General features: G+C 43.2%; 2 protein-coding genes across 3 annotated transcripts in view; both read right to left on the bottom strand.

The window, feature by feature from the left end:
- Nucleotides 1-1,415, bottom strand: part of LOC125896851 (estrogen-related receptor gamma-like) — a 50,993-nt gene extending 49,578 nt beyond the window's left edge. The window contains exon 1 of the mRNA XM_049589742.1: nt 1,102-1,415. The gene's annotated coding sequence lies outside the window, so the exon portion shown is untranslated. The remainder of the gene's footprint in view (nt 1-1,101) is intronic.
- A 3,386-nt stretch (nt 1,416-4,801) lies between these two features.
- gpatch2 (G patch domain containing 2) lies at nt 4,802-18,867 on the bottom strand. 2 transcript variants are annotated; one of them, XM_049589737.1, is made up of 10 exons: nt 18,670-18,867; nt 17,549-17,792; nt 16,081-16,628; nt 15,390-15,454; nt 13,683-13,880; nt 12,210-12,330; nt 11,647-11,686; nt 10,318-10,382; nt 10,005-10,093; nt 4,802-6,722 (listed from the first exon to the last, which is right to left on the bottom strand). In XM_049589737.1, the coding sequence occupies exons 1-10, from the start codon at nt 18,717-18,719 to the stop codon at nt 6,553-6,555; spliced, it is 1,590 nt and encodes a 529-aa protein (XP_049445694.1). In that variant the 5' UTR covers nt 18,720-18,867; the 3' UTR covers nt 4,802-6,552. The 2 variants fall into 2 exon arrangements, with proteins under 2 accessions (XP_049445694.1, XP_049445693.1); XM_049589736.1 differs by having other exon boundaries at nt 16,078-16,628.
- Nucleotides 18,868-20,831: the final 1,964 nt, after the last annotated feature.

Raw genomic sequence — 20,831 nt, forward strand, 5'->3', positions numbered from 1 at the left:
AATCAACACAGACGCTCACGGAGACTAAAAGAGCTATCCTGTCATGTCGGGTAAAAAAAAAAAAAAAAAAAAAAAAGTCTACCACAGCTTTATGAATTCGCCTTCTGGCTTTCTTTCTATCGCCCCATCCATCTAAAGCCGCCCCTCTAAACGTGGCCTAACACATCCTGTCAGCAGCTCCACAGGTGAGCCAGTCTCGACTCACGACAGCGTCTCACACCACGGAGTGCCAATACTCGTCTATCTCTCACTGATTCCATCATCTGCTTCTTCTTTGTAATCTTTCACACTGTGTCGCCATCCATTCCTTCCTGTCCTTCCTCATCTGATCACACGGATGCACCCACCGGGGCACTGCTGGGATTTCCTCACTTTCGGGCAAAAATGTGACACCATGCAAGCCCCGTCGCCTCACGGCTCTGCCCTTCCCTTTCCCTCACCCTACACCACCCTTGTCCAGGCTTTGGGGTCCTCTTGCAAGTAACTCCACCTTCTGGTCATCCTTCAGCCGGCTCGGCGCAGTCCGCTGGTTCCTGGCCACGCCAAGGTACACCAGTCAGAATGTAATTTTCTGCAAGATTACACATGATAATGACTCGCTTTGGAGGGTCGCCATAAACGATGACTTCCAATTATAGATGCATAACTATCGATCTGTCAACAGAAGCAGGGAGGGTGAGGAGAGACGGGCTGTAGGGATGTACAGTAATGTTGTGTTTACTGACATCTTTCTTGACGCCACACACACACACACACACACACACACACACACACAAAGACAGTGGATGCTGCTGCAGACAAACTGAATAGCTGAATAATTGCAACTTACAAAGTCTCACAAAGGCTGAAAAGCAAGTATCGATGGGAGCCAATAAAAAGCCTGAGAGATGAGTTCACCTGGGAGCAGAGTAGACCTTCACCTGGTCACACACACATACACACACACACATTGTGCGCACCTCTGTTTCCATTCAAACACCACACTGGACTGTTTCTAAGCAGACGGGAACAAAAACACACTGGTCCATTTGCTGCAATTAAAAGAAACCAGCGCCTACTTCGTCCCTTTCGCTCGTCTTACAGCTTTCGCTCAGCACTTACTGTCAGTTTCATCCACTGGCTGGACGGCTGGTCCTCCGCTCTACAGCTGCAGTCAGTCAGTCAGTCAGTCTCAAGGACAAACGCTCCAGCTCTCCTCGCCTCCGGTCTCTGTAGCTCAGCGATGCAGCAGCGCACACACACTCTCCCAACACACACACACACACTCACAAACACACACACATTCTCCCCCTTCTCCCTCTTCCTCTTCCTCTCAGCGTCTCACTCTGATCCAGTGCTGAGTTTACCTACCTACCTGCCTCGCTCGCTGGCTCGCAGGGGAGTCCTGAGAGAGTGTGTCAGACAGAAAGTGTGTCTAAGAGAAGAGGGGAGGTGTGTGGGGGGGGCAGCCAGCGTTCCCTTATATGCAGAGAGGGAGGTGGTGAGTAGAGGGGAGGATAGAGGACACACAGCGCTCTTGTATTCCCATAGATACAGAGGAGGGATTTCTATTGCAGCCTCGCAAAGATGGGAGAGAGGGAGAGGAAAGAGGGAGGTGGAGGGGGGGCAGAGAGAGCATCATGTTTCAGCGATGTTGAGTCAGCATGTGAATGTGATGCATGTGTTGATAGAGTTGGAAATATTTAGAGGGCATGTGTTCCTATGGGCAGTTAAGGGGCCGCGAGTGTGTTTGGACCAGGAAGTTCTGCTGGTCTGTGTTTAATAAGTAGAAATCATGGTTGTAGTGAGACGTTCAAGTGTTGACTCACAGTGATGAATCAGATTTACTATCTCTGGACCATAAATATATTTCAACAGGTTTGATTTTACAACACCGGCCGCTTGTCGAACCTCGGATTCAGAAGGAGCATTGCTAATTCTGTCTTGGCCGTGGAACAGCAGACCAGCTCTTTACCCTTGTGTGGCTGCTGGAAGGGTCGTGAGAGTTCCAGTCTACATGTGTTTTGTGGACTTGGAGAAGAGTCTTGTGGGGGGTACTGCGGGACTACAGGTTACTGGGGTCGCTGCTACGAGCCATCCAATCCCTGTATGACCAAAGTGAGAGCTGCGTCTGTAATACTCGGCATACTATCAAACACGTTCTCAGTGGGTACTGGCCTTCACCAGGGTTGTCCCTTGTCACCGATCCTGTTTGTGATTTTCATGGACAGGATCTCGAGGTGCAGCTAGGAGAAGGAAGGGGTATGGTCTGGGGACCTCAGAATTGCATCTATGCTTTTCGCAGATTATGTGGTTCTGTTGGCTTCATCACACCGTGACCTCCAGCAGGCACTGGGGCGGTTTGAGTGTGAAGCGGTCGGGATAAGAGTCAGCACCTCCAAATCTGAGGTTGTGGTTCTCTGCTGGAGACCAGTGGATTGGCCCCTCCAGGTTTGGACAGAGTTACTGCCTCAAGAGAAGGAGTTCAAGTATCTCCGGGTCTTGTTCACAGGTGAGGGTAGAACGTGAGATGGATCGGGCGATGCGCCTGACCGTAATGCTGAAGAGAGAGCTGAGCCAGAAGGCAAAGCTTTACCTCACCAATGGTCATGAGCTCTGGGTAGTGACCGAGAGAATGAGATCGCGGATACAAGCAGCTGACATGAGTTTCCTCCGTGGGTGTCTGGGCTCAGCTTTAGAGATAGCGTAAGGAGCTCGGACATATGGAGGGAGATCGGAGTAGAGACGATGTTCCCTCGCGTCAAAAGGGTTCAGTTGAGGTGGTTGGCACATCTGATCAGGATGCCTCCCGGGCACCTCCTGTTCAAGGTGCTCCGGGCACGTCCCACTGGTAGGAGGCACCAGGGCAGACCCAGAACACACTGGAGGGATTACATGTCTCATCTGGACTGCGAACACTTTGGGGGGGTCTAAGGTCTCCGTCAACAGCTGTAGGAAGCTGAGTCCTTTTGAAAATGTAACAGACATGGGTCAAAATATTGGCATTGCTGATACAATGGCTTGTTTGACATCATGTGACTATAATGACGCGGAAAAATCACATGGAGGGCAAGAAGAATCCAAATGGTGTGAATTCAAAAATAGAGGAAAGTGACATCATATAGGGTTGGATGAACCTGCAGGCAGCAGGTTTCATCAGAAAACTGAAACTCATGTTGGTGAGATACTTCTTGACCCCAGAGACTATCTCAAAATATAAGAGACTGAGCTCTCAGTGATGGAGGAACTGAAGAAGATCATGCTGTAAAGTATTAAATACATATTGGTTGAAAGTGTTTACGCTGATGGAAGAGATTAAAAAACTGCTGTGTTTATGAGCACAGCATATCATTTTGGGTAAACCTCCAGCGACTCTTTGTCAAGATGAAAAATACCTATTCAGAACTTTGAGAACCACAGCATTGAAACAGATAAGCAAAGAGTGGGGGAAAAAAACTAACCCCCAGATTTAATAAAATGGAAAAGTATGATTCAACAAGTAAAGTTCATGGAGACAGTGACTCACAAAATAGGGAAAAGGGAAGATGTGTTTGAGAAAAGGTGGCTTATATCACTGGACTGTAACTATACTGTCATTGCATTAAATTAATGTGTACAGTGTATGAAATATTACAACTTATTATCTTCTACGATTAGTTAGCCCACATCTCTTCAACTGCTTTTTTTTCTCTCCATTGATATTATACTGTGACTATATTGGTTGTTTATATCTTTAATATTTTATGTTTTGTATTCGTGTTTTTGTATTTTGCCTTGTGTTTACATGATTGTCGCCTCAAGTGACCTCATCCTCCAGACCTCTTAACGTTACTAACGCTACACAGTGAACAGATGAAAGAGTGTAAGAGTTCAGTGGACTGTAAATATTTTGTGTGCAGTTGGGTCAACAACCGTAAAGGCTGTTTTTGGCCAAGTGAGTAAATGTGCTTGAATTTAACGGTCAAACTGTACATGGATGCACTGCGGTCAGGCAAACGTTACTAGCTAACGTTAGCTAACTTTAGCTACTATTAATATAGCCAACTATTGGGTCAACTGTTCTAAAAGGTCTGATGGAACGCTGTTAAAAATCTGGGTCACGGCCAAAAGCACAGAGAAGTTGTTGCAGTACATTGTAATTGCATCCAACTTGAGGCGTATTTAACTCAAACGCTTTAACGTTGACGCCGCAAATTCGATTTCAGACCACGGCCCTTTGCTGTGTGTCATCTCCTCTCCCTTTCTCCCCCTTTCACACTTTGTCTGTCCTGTCCAGTAAAGGCCAAAAGCCAGAAAAAACACTGTAAGAATGATAGGCATTTGTGCAGTGTTGGTAGTCTTTGCCTCCAGTTGCCTCCAGCTGTACTGGCATAAACGTTAGCCAATACAAAGGAAGACAAGGGGAAAGGTCCAAAGGTTTGGCCCATCCAATGATTTGGCTCATAAATTATGAGAGAGTAATCCAACATTATTCATTACGCATTAACATTCATTATTTTTAGATATTTAAACTTAGTGACAGTTTTGTGACTCCAACTCATGACTTCAGTTCTCCAGCGTCAATGGCTTTTTGGGATGTACTGAGCATATGAATGGATAAATGGGACTTGGATTATACTGCATGAGCTGCTTGAGAGTTTGTAAATGGATGTTTTGGTAAAGTTTTGCTGTTGTTAAACATGGACCCCAATGGCTTCTATTCATCATGAATTTTCTCAGTTTTTAGATTCTTCAGTCACTGAGGAGGCATTTAAGAAAAACACATTTATCTTCACAAACACAATGTAACACAGAGTGAGTAACTGATATACAAATCATAATGTTGGGGGTGAAGTATTCCTTTAAGGGTTGCTTTTTTTAAATGCACACATGGGAGATAATCTAATTATCCTTTGTTTTTGACTCTCAAAATGTTATATTAATATTGGCTTCAAAACTCCAGCCTGGATCAGGCTCCAGTCAAAATGAATAATGAAATGAAATGAACTTGGGGGTGAGACCAGCCTCACAGGACAACAACTACCACAGAGTTTCGGCAGTCTCTGAGTTTAATACTTGTTTCTGTCACTGATATCTCACACTTCTCTGAGCAGGCCTAGAGGGGCACAAGACCATAAATCTGGTGTTCCGTGGTTACAACAACAGAGCAGAGGAAACAAATATCGTTACAGTACAACTTCCTGCACATTTTTAATTCATAATTTGTTTTTCTAGACTTTAATCTCTCTACCTGCACTTACAATAATTTCAAATCTGTTTTCAGGATAATCTATGGTTGCAGGTAAGTTATATTACTCACCAGTCTAAATAAACACAAGAAACAATATCACAGTGAAGTCAAGAAGACAATGGGGCTAAAACTAATACAACAATGGAATTAAAGTAGCACTTCCTCTACTGTTTTTAGTTAAAGGCCCTGCAAAGTCTTACAGGTGTTTTCACGTCAGGCTGATCAAGTGAAAACACATGTAAAACAACGGTATGTAGGACCTTTACGTGTGTATTATGACAGAAATATTCCTTCATTTTTTAATTTATGCAGACATTGAAAAGAGCGAAATTATTAATTCTCTTCCGCTGGAATTTGGAGATGCTGAAATGCTTGTAGTCTGACAATCAGTCATGTTTCCATATACTGTATTTCAAGTCTGAGTACAGTTATGTTCGGCTAAATGCGGCACAAACATGTCAGTTTCAAGTTCCTAAACTGAGTAAAATACAACTTTCAAGCTAGTCGTATGCAAGACCTTAGCTCACGTGTCTGAATGTGTTTCTTCTGAAACATCAGCAGACCCCGCAGAAGCCACAGCTGCAGCATGCATACATAGTGGTGCTAAATAAAGGGAAAATTGTGGGTTTGATTTTTATCTTTCTTTGTGTTTTTGGGTAGATAAAAACATTCTGCTGACATGACATCTTCCATTAAATGAACAATAAAACAGATGGGAAACGATCTACATATTCCAACACACATCCAGTACAGTGTACCCTTCATTACCCTAAAAAGGAACCTAAAATGAATCTTGAGGTACGGCCTTTTTGTGCGATATCAGACCAAAACCATTTCTCGTTAATTCACTAACCAACACAGCTGACTGAGAACAAGCCACACTGTCGTCATTGGCTCAGTATATGGTCATCACTATCCCAGTTTTCCGGCCAGTGACAATGGCAGCTGAGGTAACAGGGCTGAGGCAGCATGCCAGCTTAACAGACTAACAACGAGGCATCAATGTAGTTTATTTTCTCCAACATGGAGCTTCTTGAGAGGACACGTCTGCAACAAGTCTTTCCTCCTGCTCAGTTTTATTCACCTTCACGTCACTCTTTTGCTGTGGATATCCCAGGCTTCTTGCAGTTTCCCCAATATGGGAAAGTTTCTCTTTCATCACAGACTCTGTTGCTAGGCAAAGCCTCATTCCTTCCCTTCTTATGAGTCACATGTCTGGATTATTCTGGGCCGTTTTTTATCGTTCATCACCCTGAGCAGCATTTTTATCTTCCTCGCTCCTTGTAGCTCTCGAGGCATCTTGTCCCAGCCGGTGTCAGGTTCAGGATCCACAAACCAGGTGTTCAGTTGAAACCTAGACCTGTGCCTTTAGGTCTCTGCGTGGCCCGGATGGGCTCAGTGATGCCCCTGCCCTCTGGACCCAGGCCCATCCCTGGGCTCCAGCCCATGGTCTGTAACATGCGGCTCCCCATGTTCGTGTCAGGGATGGGAGGCGCATTCTCACCGACCACTCCTGAAAGAAGAGGGCACAAGTTAGAATAGAGGGAGATTTTAACGGCTTGTGTCTAAAGCCCCATTTTCACCGAGCAGTACAGTTCAGTTCAGTTTGGTGCACATTTTTTCTGTTTCCACTGTGAAAAGTTGTGGATGGTACCAATGGAACCATTCCACACTGTCCCCATTGTTGGTCCCCCCTCTGTTGGGGTACCTAGCACACAGATCTGGTACTAAAAGGTGGAGCTGTGAACACTGCAGTCTGTTGACTGGTCAATAGAGGACCGTCACTCTGCTCAGGGCTGAGTTGTGGCTGGTTTTGAAAGTTATGTAACCACTGTTCATACCATGGAGAGTTTTATTAGTAAAAAAAAAAAAAGTAAACAAAAATTGCGCTGCCAGTGAACAATAGCACAAACCATAAGGAAACGTTTCTGCTAAAGAGAAAAATTATCTTACCTTATATACCAACTTTGTTCTGACCTCACTCCCTCTTAGCTTTAGCTCTTTGTTTACTTTCCTCACTTCTGTTTCAGAGGGATTGCATTCACTGACGGGCTCTGCCTTCACCATCACTGATTCAACACAATGAATCAGGAGGAAAAAAGCCCACTACTGAGGGCCAACTGTGCGGGACACACAGCAACAACTCGGACGACGGAGGCTCACTGACAGGCGACCGACGCCTTGATGTGTCAGAGCCTTAATGTTGACACTACCTCTAACAATGTCTCACAAAGACTTTTTTTCCTGAGAGCAATCAACTCTTTTGTCCTCAGGATGTCATTTTAGGATGTTAGGAGGAGCAAGAGATTTCATGTCTCCATCCTAAGTGCTTTTGAGACACTTAATAGCAAATAAAGCACTCTGGCTGCACTCCTTGCACTTCCCTTGCACACTTACACATTTGCACTCTTGTATATGGGTAGTTTACTTGGTATGAATTTCCATTTACCAGCTCTAGCTCTGTGTTTTAGTGTGTCGTCTTTATATTCTGTCTTTATGTTTCACTTCAGGTGCAATGAAGTTAACCTTGAACCTTGGGCTTAAGGAACTTGCAATGAGCATGTTTTTAATGTTAATAGATAAATAAATAATGAAAATAAGAAGTCAGTTGCTCATCTGTCTACAGTCTGGTACTGCCTCTGTATATAAAATCATGTATAATGATTATATGATATAAGAATTTTTCTCTCGTGACACCATCACTCCATTAAAACTGTTCAGTTCCTCTGATACATCTGAGAATAACAGTAATGTAAGTCACCACAGTCCTGAATCAAATACATCCAGTGAGTAAGAGTACACCCAAGTCTGCCTCAAACAGACATTGGCCATTTTGTCATCGACCTTCCTGGAGGTTCACGGTCCAGTCACAGATGCCGACCTATTGCCCTTTTTAATCCAATCTTGATTTGTAAGATGCACAGGATGAAACCGCACGCTCATTTACACACATGCCAGTTAAGTCCCATGTGGGTTCGAGCCAAACTGTCAGGACGAGAGTTTGGCAGGCCTTCGCTGCCACCCTTCTGTGAGGTCAGCACCTGCTGTTCCTGAGCACCACACCACTGTCTGGAGCAAATATTAAATGTCTTCATATTTGCAACGCATCACTGATTGTGTCACTTTGGACAAAAAAAAAAATTAACACATGAAATTTACATGAAAAAGTAGGCGGATACCAATTCTCTCCTGGACCCTATCAAAGGAGTGCTACTGATTGGATACACACGCTGCTAGTTGGGCAGTCTCTGGTTCTCTGCTAGCCATTTCAAACAGGAAACCACCTGGTGGCATGCTCATAAACTCTGCTATTTCATCTTAACAATCCATCAAAATCTATTTTTCAAAACATCTGAGGCACGAAGTGGGCGAGGTCATTGAATTATGTTTTATTTTAGAACTACTCCGCAGAGTTTGACAGCTTGGTCCAAGTCTTGTGAGTCAGTAACATTGTGTTAAACTAGTTAATTCTGGTTAATTTAGCTTTCGATAGCCAGGCACCCACTAACCAATAACTAACTGCTTATTTTGTAGGGGGAAAAAACAAACACAAAAAAACATGAAATACAAGAGACCTTTCCTTTTAGACTGCCATTCTATTGACTCAGTGAGTTTCAGCGCCACATTTCAAAGCACTATCCATTTAGAGGTGTTGAAATTTTAATGTTTTGTGCTGTAAATGTCTTGCCTTTTATTGTATTTTCTATTGGCTTTGCTGACAGACAGCCGGTTAGCCATGTTAACATGCAGAAACGTTGTGCCTGTTGCCCACTCTCTGTTTTCCACTGTTCAGCAAACATCAGCACTGACCACTCGGCACTGCGCACCACATGGGTTGGTTGAGAGCTAGCTTAAGGTGCTGCGCATTCAGCGATTACCACTGGTAATGCCATCCCAGTGGCAGGACAGTGTTGCTGCAAAAAGATGTTGGCCATCCTTTGGTCTGCCCCCACGTAGCCCCGGTGAGTAAGCTGCTTCATTTTGAGGCGCAAACCCCTCAAGCATTGTTAACTATGTGAGCACCATGAACTGTGCAGACACTGCCAACAGACCTAACTGTGACTTTAACAATGCTAAAGGAGGTTTGTGGCTCAGTGCTCACAGGGGTGACCTAGGGGGAGACCAGAGGGTGGGCACAGTGTTTCTTCATCATCATCAAATGTGAGGCACCACTAACTAGCTCCCACCAGATCCTTTTTGTGCGCAATGCAATCAACTTAAGAGCATCAAACTTAACCTATACACCAACATACAAAACCAATCATCTGGTGGAAATGCGCCCTAACAGTATTAGGCTTTGCTACCACATCCTTCCTCCTCCAAAAGCATCAGCTGGCCCAGAGGTAAAGAGAGTGTTTTGGAGGAGGGGGGTGATGCACAAGTGTTACTGGCTAAGAGCTAATCCAGTATCTCTGCTCTGACAGCATGACTAGCCAGCTGACTCTTGTCCAACAAAGCTTAGGAGGAAAGGGGGTTAAGAGCTAAAGCACAGTTTAATAATCAGAAAGGAGGAGAGAGGGCGCAATATGAAGGATGAGGGACTCCCATCTCTCTATTAATTCTTTTAAAAATGCGTAGTGTGACCGTCATTTTTTTCATCCCGGTCCCTTGTGTTTACATCAGTGTATGTGCGAGACAGAAGGCAATGAGGAAAGCAGGCTGGTGAACATACTGAGCTCAACCAAGAGGTGGAGGAAAACAAGCGAGAAAGTGAGAGCCAAAAATACAATAAAAGGGGCAGTTGGCAAAAAGTGCCAGATGGTGTGTTAGGTGTAGCTAGGGTTGCATCCAATACCTGAGGGGGCGGTGGAACCGAGGGGGGCTGCCTTTCGCCTCCGCTTGACATCCCCTGTACATAGAGAGCCGAGGTGCCCGCTGGTCTGTCTGCAAAACCAGCCAGGCGAGACAAAAATATGGGAGCATTAGTTTGATCTCAAATAACACAGTGGAAAGTATTCTTTTTCATTTGAAAAATACCTAAAGGTTGTGAAACCAGTGGAGAGTTATGTCGATGAGACTGCAGCAGAGACAAAAGCAGGTACTAAAGGAAATGAGTCGGAGTTCTGGTCATAAATCATCCGTGTTTTAAGTTAAACTGTTGTTCTCACCTGCTGGCTGTTTTCACTGAACAGCTTCTCCGATGCCCTCTGTCTGACCGCGGGTCCCAATGCAACTGAAGTGGCAGTGAGGCAAAGAGGAGGAAAAACTTAAGTTAATGTTCAAGCCGTTAGTAAGCAATACTTGGAATAACATAACACTACTGTGTTTAACACGTACCTATATTCAGTCCCTCCAGGATTTCACTGGCTTTCTTTGTAGGAGCAGGTGAAAATTGCAAAAATAGCTTTTTGTATAATTAATTAAAGATCAGTGGCAAGTTGCTCCAAGGAAAATAAAATGGCATTGTTCTGAATTTGTGATTTATACTACACTACTGGGCTGCCCCCTGATAGTTGACCAAACATTAATCGACCAAAAAGGTCATGTGTACGGTCCCTAATTTCCAGGGCTGGTACCTGCAGTTATTCCACAGGCTAGTTAATAACATGTCGGGCAGGAAATCCAAAGTGTGGGATCATTTTGAGAAGGTGAAGGATGAACCCAAGGTGATATGTAAACTCATCTTCATTGGTCGACTACAAACATGACGTATCATCTGAAACATGGAAGTAGCTACATGCCCATTAGCCCACAGCGTCATTAACAGGCGGCTCGCTCAGTGTGTGACGTGCACTTGTAGATAAAATATAGGCCTATATTAATGAAGCTTCATTAGTACGGTTTTGTATTTCTCTGTAATGTAGCACAGTGTTAACAATGTTACTGATACTGTTCTTTCTCACACCTTCAACTCAAACCACTGTGTTGCCCCGCCCAAAATATATCATTTAATAATTAGGAGGAGCTGTCTATGAGTTCTTTTTTCTTTTCTTTATTTTTTTTCTTTAGCAGCACTTTGTGAGTCACAAGGTGGATAATTAATCTGTCGATTCGTTCAGTGCTGATCAAATCAGATCGATAAGAGGAGCAGCTGCTGCAGAGGCAAGTTTGACCCAGTAGAATGAACAGTTAAGTTCAATGCTTCCAACATTCTGCTGCTCCATCTTTGCCAATATTGTGCACTGCACTTCGACAGTGTGGTGCTATAAATGACCGAACGATCTATTTATTTCAACAGTGCTTCTAATGAATGTTACAGCTCCAAAACTGCAAAATCTATTTGTGGCAATGAACTACAAGGATTTGTCAAAATTTCAGAAAAGTTGCCGTGACTGGACAAAATTGCCAAGTCTTACAGAATTCACAGGGATTGGTTGACTTAACATTGTTACAATTGCAAAATCCTGGAGGGCCTTCTATACTGGGTCCTTACAACAGATCAAAATCTAAACTTTCATTTGAGAGGGATAAAACTGAAGTAAAGGAACACGGCTCACCTGTCCATGTTCTCTCCTTGAGCCTGAGCTAAACCAAGGCCTGTTGGAGATATAATAGTGTCATTAAGGCCCTCAAATTCCCATCAAGGCAGCAGAAACCAGACTGCTATTAATCACAGAGTCTTGCCTTAAGTGAACTGTTGGCCCTTGTCCATCACAGAAACTTTAACAGAAACCCAAGAACCTTTTTAGACATTAACTTGGAAACATTACTTGCATTTAGATTGCAGGAATTTACAATTTAATACTTTAAATTGACTTGGGACAAATGTGGAATGGTAACATGAAAATGACGAAATTTATCTATAATCCAGTTCACTTTGCTTTTATATTATTTTTAGTACTTATTTAAGGACATGCTGCTGTGTTGTTTATGCTGTCTGCAAAGCAAATGTGTATACTACACAATTAAATCTGAACTGACTTTAGAAGAAAACTGAGACTCGCAGGTGGCACCTTTTCTCAGTTTCAACCACTTTACTTCTACAACACCTTTCATAAAATAAAAAAATCAACTTAAATAGTTAAAGAAATCAACAGCATTTTAAATGGATGAGACTCACTCGTGGGAGTCCTGGGTTTGTCTGCCCAGTCTGTCACCGAAGCCTTGGCTGGAGCTGCCCTGCAGCCCCGCCTGAGATGCCTGCTGGTTTCCATGGAGACGACTCAGCCGGGCCTGGAACCCTGACAAAAACAGGGCCGGTTCGTCAGCGATAAAACTCAGGGCATGATTATAGAAATGATAAGAGTAGTTTGATCATTCTACCATTTAAGAGCAGCAGTCCTTTGATATATCAGTGAGCAAAATAAATTCATTATGCCTACTGCTACACTATAAGGGGACCACTGAGGATGGACTGCATTCTTTGGGATACTTATGTGACAATTAATCTGGTATGTATAAATCATTTATTTCTATTTAGCACTGCTAGCTAAAGCAGCTAAAGATAGGAGATTTTATTCTCTGCATTCACTACTCAACAACACTCTCCTGCCATGCTGCTGAACATTGCCTTAATTTGTGTTTGCCTCCTACTGGCCATGAGTGAGACTGCAACAACACTGTCAAATGCATGTGACTGTACATTACAACCAGTGGCGGCTGCTGGTCTTTCAAGGAGGGGAAGCTCATTTTCGGCCTACATCATAAAATGTGTCCGTTTATTTATACGTAAATTCTACCCTCTGGGGCTGCTGCGCAGGCTAGTGTGACCGCCTGTGTGTGCTTTGGGACGGTGGAGGGGCTCACAGCACCCGCTGCTCGTTGGGGACAGTAACTGCGGAGCGACAGAAGTCAGAGTCTCCAAACACGAGTACAGCCTCCAATAACACCAGAACAAGATGCTAGATTTGTCGCTAGTCATTTTTAACAAAGAAAAAGTCACTAAGAGGATTGGAAAAGTCTCCAGATCAACTCGGAACAACGGAATGAAACTTGAAAAATGCTCCGGTGGTTTATATTTCAAGATTGCTGATTCGCTCATTTCGCTGTCAATCAAAAAGGGATTCAGCCTCAGACAGATCATCCAATCATCATGCAGAAGCCCAGCGTCCAGGCCAGCCAAGACCAGCCCACTGCCCCATAGACCCCCAGAGACGCTGAGCGTCTGATGGGCGGGACAAAACCGAACATTTATCCAATGACTGTCTAGTTTCGCTGCAGTGGAACAACCCACTCTATGCTTCCCCACTGAAGTCTTTGGACGCTGAGCCTCCACTGTTTAATGCACTGTGACGCTACGGGAATGAATGAGAAGAAAGTCGCGTCAGTGACCTGTGATCAGTAGCTGATTCTGAACAAAAGTTGAACGCGTTCTAGCGCATACTTAGTCAATGACATGAAAACACAAGAGTACATATTTGACCACTTATTTTTTGACATTTTAGGGGAAGCTGAGCTTCCCTTGCAGTCTTAGAGCAATCGCCACTGATTACAACTGATCTCCAAACCCTTATCTTTTTTCAAAATATGTTACCAGTCAAACATTAGAGTGCTTTTTTTTCTTGAGTGTACCGTCTGTGTGTTTCCAGCCTACCTCTCTGTGCCCCAGGGCTCATGAGTGGGAAGGATCCAGTGAGGATGCTGTTGAAAACAGGGTCAGCAAGATCCAGCTCCTCTGACCCCGTCTCTCTCTCCCACCAAGGAACCACTCCTGCTATCCCACACGCACCTCCAGGCCCTGAACCGGAGCCTGGCTCCCCTTCATAGAACCAGTCGCTCTGCTCGTCGTCAGCTGGAGGAAGACAAGAGGGCAGAGGAAATGTGACCCCGGGGTCATGAGCAACACCGCAGATGTTTTCACTGTATACTTACACATTTTTTTTGTTTTTGTAAAAGATGCTATGGTGAGGAAACTTTTCTGACTGGTTAATAATTCTGTCACAACATCAGTGTTACAGATGACAAGGGACGTTTCGCAAGAAAGGATAATCGTTGATGACGCTCAGTAGAGTGCTTATTTGGATCTTTAGATCTTCCCCTTACTTTGAACAAAACGGTATTGGAGCAGTTGGTGTGGCAGCGCCTGCTTTTATCTTTAATAAACTTACAAGTGTTTTTTTCTTTTGGGCTGCACTTGGACTCGGCAGCAACTCCCTCCTCCTCTTAATCTCCCTCTTCTCTCCCTGTGTGCGCTCACTGCCTGAGGATGACCGCTTCCTCCTCTATCATCCACTTGGCCTCTTCAACATTCGGGCCACAGTAACCCTGGTAGCACAGGACCATAAATGTCGCCCTGCGCATAAGGTCCCTGTTTGCTTCTGGCACAGTTCTGTGCTGCAACTCTGCTGCTGTACGGAGCAGACACTTTCAGCTGATAATTGCAGCATCCGCCATCCAGCTAAGTAGGCTATTGATAACACACTTAGTATTTTACAAATTACAATTTTGCAGAGATAGTAACAGAGCTGAATATCTGTGTAAGAGGGAAAGCCAGCAGGATGGGACGGGTGTGACATGTTTAATACGTTATGTATGTGACCCACCAGCAGCAGATTTAAACAGCAGCTAGAAGCAGTTAGCAGCTAACTCAATTCACAGAAGAACAGCAAACGAAAATGTCCAAATATTGGGAAAACAATGAAGTCTGGAAGCTCCTTACTCCCCGGACAGAGGATGAAATAAGGACATAAGAGATATTTTTGGGTGGGCTTTTTTGCCTTTATTTGATAGGACAGCAATGGCATGAAGGGGGGGATAACATGCAGCAAGGGGCTGCATGTTGAAATCGAGCCCAAGGACACAGCTTTTGTACACGGGACGCCTGTTCTACCAGGTGAGCTATTGGGGACCTCAAGGGATGGTAAATTACTGTTGTTGTTATGGCATTGCTATTGTTTAGAAATTGCTGCCCATTGCAAGTGGTATATGTCACGTCAGAGGCTGACGCTGTTGTCAAAAGGCCCCCCCCCCTTTTTTTTTGCTCCCCAAATGCTGGCATGCTATCTAAAAATCTCTGGGTTTGTTTGGTTTCCTTTAAAATAGCAAAGCCAGTGTAATAAACGGTCTTGGTTGCAGTCCTACTGCGGGATCTCTGTGTAAAAAGGACTAAAGAGACGCACTCAAACAGAACCCACCGGTAATTTATCTTTTAAATTATGTCTCAAAGGTTTGACAACAGCCAATTTTTCTGTGACATGTATTCATATTTCATCAAACGCAGAAAATACTTAACCAACATATGGTATGCTTGATGCGTACACGTCTTTTTAGCTCGACCAATACTTTAAACATATACAAGTACCTTGCCGCCCCTCATCATTGGTGTAGAGGCCTCCGTCACTGCTGTTACTGACGCTGCTGGTCTCACTGAAAAAGGGAGCACAGAAAATGGGGGGAAATAATTAACTTAACCTGCAAGAAGGATGTCAATAACAAGTCAATTATCGTCTACTAAAAGGACAACTAGCTAGCTCTCACGCACCATGGGGCAGTACTTAAGTTTGTTATACTAGCACCAATAAGCTGCATGTGTTTTGGTATCAATATCAAAATTCTACATTTGATACCTCATAAATATGTTTTTCTACCAACCCTTTCTTATATTTATCAACATATGCCAATCTTTTTAAATGTTGCATGTCGTCTAAACACAAACAAAAAAACACCTTCCTATAAAACCCTTCTCGGTTACTGGCAAAATGTTAATTCCAATCAGGAACCTTCTGATCAGTAAGTAAACAAGATGATGAGACTGACTAAAAGCTATATAAAAACTCTATGCCAGCTTTTGATATCTGACTGTTACTGACACTTGTTGGAGCAACAGACACATTTTTGTCACATAGTGTTGATGTTTTGTACCCAGCCTAACACAGACCAGTTCTTCCTCACCTGTTGGCCCACAATGTCACAGTATACAGAGGCACAGACAGAGCAGTTGCAACTTCTGGAAACACAGGGCATCAAAAAACAAAAGTCAAAACACTAACCACCTGTCACTCATGTCCTCATCCGAGCCCTTCTGCTCCTCCAACTCCATCTTGTCCTTGGACCCTTCCGTTGGAGAACAGATGGGGTCCTCACTCTCCACCACCACACCTTCATCTGCAGCCTCCATTCCCAGCCTGTGGGGAGCCAGCTTCCTCTTCTTCACCCTGTTCTTCCCTCCTCCTGTTCCTATCAGTCCACCTCCACACAGCTCCATGGCCCCCCTGACATCACTTGCACCCAGTCTGTGCGGCCTGCCGCCAAGCCGGGCTTTGGGGACAGGTGGGGGCCCTAGCATGGTGGAGGAGGGGGGCTCTGGCTCTGCAGGTGGGTCTACAGCCATACGTTTGACCTTACGTCTCCGTCTAAGGCTGCGGGTTCCCTCTGCAGTCCCCAGGACACCCAAGTCGTCCGGCCAAAGCGGCCTCTTGCTACGTCCAGCATCAGCTGTTAGAAGGCTGCGCCGTTTGGGGCCAAGTTGTTCATCCGAGTCACTGTTGTCGCGGGCATGGCTGTTGGCAGCAGAGACTCCCCCTGTGCTGGCACGATAGTCCTGTAACACACGTCATGGTGAATATCAGACAGTGATTCTGATACTTAATTAAGAAACAAACTTGAGGATGTTGATAAGTCCAACGCCTCATCTGAGTGAGGCTAAATTTAGGCCACATCTCCACCAGTACATTTTTATTTTAAAATGGTATTTTCAGACAAAAATGATCTCCACATACACAAGTGTTTTCACAACACTTCAGAAATGATTTCCATCCATACTAACATGCCATGACTATTCACGTACACTGGGCTTGTGTGCCGGTGTAAACAGGAAGCAATTGCCTACTCTGTGGTTGTAAACTTAGTTACAGAAAACAGGAGATGGCGAAATGTAAAACCAGAGATTTTGCTTGGATCGACAACGAGGTGGAACTGTAACTGAAAGTAATACGAGTATAAGGCGGTAAAGGTGGCGGAAAACAGATCAGAAGTCCCTGCAATGCAAATGCGGCGACATATCAGAGTTGTTTTTCCATCGTCGGTGGACGCCATGGCAATGAGAAAGGAGCAACATTGTCCACACAAGAAGTATGAAATCACAAAAGGTACGCAGACCAAACTATAATATTTTGACTTGACACATTATGACGAATAAGACCCTATCTGGAAGCAAACATGGGGGTTTTGTCATGCAGTGTACACTGCTGCATTCCAAAAGCTGAACTCGGTTTTACTGTTTACCAGGACCAGGGATGAAAGTGGTACAGAGAAAGATTTTCCTTGTGACACATCTACATAGTCAGGTTCCATCAGGAGCACTCTGCTAAAGAACAGGGTGAGCAAGAAAACAAAATTTCTGGATGTGTTTTTTCCCTCAAGGACATTTCAGTTTTTTCACAAGGCTGTCACAGGAACCGAAAGGTCCTGGGTGATGAATTGTCTTTGTAACCACTGACTCATTGCCCTCCATCCACCCACCTTGTGTTCCTCCACACTGGACTCTGAGCCCTCACTGAGGTGACCGGTCTCCCAAGGCGGGTGTGGGTTGTCAGAGCGCCGTTTCCTGCCCCTCCGCTTCCGAGCCTGCCTCTTCAGCAGACATCCCACGGCCAGGGCATGGTCCCCTCCATCACCAAAACCACCACGGGCAGCTTGCTCAGAGCTCTCCTCCAGTGCTGACACCAGGTCATGGACCAGCTCGTCCATCGTCCGGCGAAAGTGCCTGGGGTGGAGAAGAGAGGACATTACTTCAGACATTTTGTCACATGCAGAGACACTTCCAAGTGTGTAAGTATGCAACTTGTATTTTATTGGGGCTATAAGCAGTGTGTGCAGGACAGTTATGGGTGATGCTGGGATAATTATTGGCATAGCAGGCCGTAAGAAAAATCTGTGTGTGTGTGTGTGTGTGTGTGTGTGTGTGTGGTGGGGGATGATTTGCAAACTGCCACTGGGGTAGGAAGTATGAGACTATCACTGTCAATGAATCCTAGCATGATAACGTTAATTAGCTTCACTGTTGAGCAGGCTAACTGACAAGGCTAACGGTCGAAAGGGCAGCTGTGGAACTCACAATAGCATGTTAGCTAATTCTTCGCATTTTATCCATTACTCATCTCTTGTCGTCGAGCAAAGTTTTATTAAACAACCCATGAGTTCACTACGTAATACTTACGTTAATAAAACTTCAGAAATCTGGTTTAAAAAGCCTGACTTGTAGTTTGCAAACTCCTCTGGAATTAGCACTGATATTACTCTTTTTTAAGCTAGCTGTTTTGGTTGTTATCAGCTTTCTGAGCTAACGTTTTCTTGCTAGTTAGCTAGCTAAGTTAACTACACTAACCTCCAACTGCCACTAAAGATAATTAGCCAACGTTAACTACCGTTAAAAACGCAGACTCACAGCTTTAAATTGTGGAAATTGTAACGACTGTCGTTGGAAAATAAACGACGAAGAACCCCTTCGATATTCACACGAGCGTTGCTGCTAGCTAGCCAGTTAGCATAGCTAGCTTTAGCTCCCCTAGCTGTCTGATTTCACGAGAGTTGAGTGGACGTGAACAATATGTTACGTCTCAGTGATTTCAAACACCACCTACCAGCCGGTTCCCGCTTTGCCGATGGTTTTTAGATTACCTGCACGGAACATTAAAGCCCCCAAATGCCGGATACCTTTAGCCAGAAAGTACGGACAAACATTTACACACCACAGACAACATCCTGACACAAAAGCTAACGATCAGCTAGCTGGATCAATATGCGACAAGAGGAGGACACCGTGAAAGCAGCAGGAGGTATTATGCTGCCTTCAAGAACTGCAGGAAATTAGGTTTTACCTTTACACCACATACTACACCAGTTTACAACTCTATATCCTGGGTGTGTAATAAAACTTACTGTCATGTTTTCATCACAAAGTGTTGGGAAGGATGTGCTTCTTCACTCAACCAGTCCACAAAAATACAGTAACTTAATAGAATACTGACCAAATATTTATGTAACCGAGCAAACTTTAATCTAACACAGCAAACTCCTCTTATGAGGACTGTAATCAAAAAGATAGTACATGGGATTTGAGGGTATTTATTTTGTTTGTTTGTTTGTCAGATTAATAACACAATCTCACCTAACCTAAATCAAAACAATGACAAAACTGTATTTTTTGTCACATATCCTGTGTGACTCTGGATAAATAAATAGTGATTTTTTATATGGAAATGTAATATATTCACTCAAGAAGGAGAATTGTCCTGTTTTGCTTAATTAACATGATAATCATTTCAGAATTCTGAAAAGTTTTCTTTGAAAAATATGTGTGGTTTTTTTTCTGAGTTAATTAGATTATTATCTCAGAAATCTGAAAAAAAGGTTCTATTATAAAAGTTTTATGTAAAAAAAAAAAAATCGACTTTTTATTTAAATTAACGAGATTATTATCATCTCAGAATTCAGGGAAAGGTTATATGGTTAAAAAAAATGTTTTTTTCTGAGTTAATGAGAGTATTATCTCAGAATTCTGACAACTTCTATTAAAAAAAAGTTTTGTTTTTTTTCTCAGTTAACAAGATTATTATCGCAGAGCTTTGCAAAGTTTTATTTTAAAAAGTTATTTCTGTTTTCCCAAGTTAAGTAGGTAATTTTCCCAGAATTAAAAAAAAAAAAGTTTTATGCAGAAAAAATATATTTTTATTTTTTCTGCATTAACAAGATTATTATCTTGTTAATAAAAATATTGTTTATTAAATATGGGAAAAATATGTTCTTGTTTTTCTGAATTGGCTAGATTGTTATCATCTCAGAATTCTGAGCAAATTTTATTTAAAAAAAAAATTCTTGATTTTCCGAATTAAGGAAAATATTATCATTAATTCTGGGACCGTTTTATATAAACAAAAAAAAAAATCAATTTCTCTTTTTCCTGAGTAAACTTAGAGAAAAACTTAGGAGAAAAAAACGTTTTAAGAAAGAAATCTTTTTTTTTTTTTTAGATATTTTTGAATTAACAAGATTTTTACCTTGTAAATTCTCGTTTTTCTGAATTAACAAGATTATTATGTCGTTAATTCAGAAAACAGGGCAAATATTCCCATTAAAATTCTTCTTAGAATTCTGACATAATAACCTTATTAATTCAGAAAACAAAAGCAGATTTTTTTTCCCATTAAAATATTTCTCAGTTTTCTGAGATAATAATCGTGTTAATTCAGAAGAACAGAGCACATGTTTTTTCCTCTCAAGAGAATGTGTCACACTTCCGGGCCCTTTCCAACCAAAGCCACGTGACGTGTAACAACCTGAATACATCTTCATAATTCAGAGTTTAAATGTAGCAAGTGAATGCAACTCTGGGCCTTTAATTCCAAGTCTGCTTGTATTAACCAGTTCTGACCACTGGATGGCAGTACAGACTATTATTGAAAAGTCTCCACATTAGCTGTGGATGGCATGATTGCATGCGGTCAGCTGGCCTATCAAATAAACACCAAAGGTCACGAGTTCAAACTCATCAGTGGCAACAGTGTCATATTAATTACAGTGGTCACTGGAAGAGTCACCGGGTACCAGGGAGACTTGGACTTCACCCCATGCGACAGGTGTTCTATCTGAATGACAGTGACGGCACCACCGTGGTCAACACAGGGCCATGGGCAACAACAGGTGTCACAGTGGCCATGTTAACTAATGAGAAATTTTACACATTGAAAAAGCTGTCAGGCATGCATTAGGACGGGGAGCTGTGCCAAGGTAATTTGTTGTCTGG

Source organism: Epinephelus fuscoguttatus, linkage group LG11, assembly GCF_011397635.1.
Source record: "Epinephelus fuscoguttatus linkage group LG11, E.fuscoguttatus.final_Chr_v1".
In the NCBI taxonomy this organism is placed as follows: Eukaryota; Metazoa; Chordata; class Actinopteri; order Perciformes; family Serranidae; genus Epinephelus; species Epinephelus fuscoguttatus.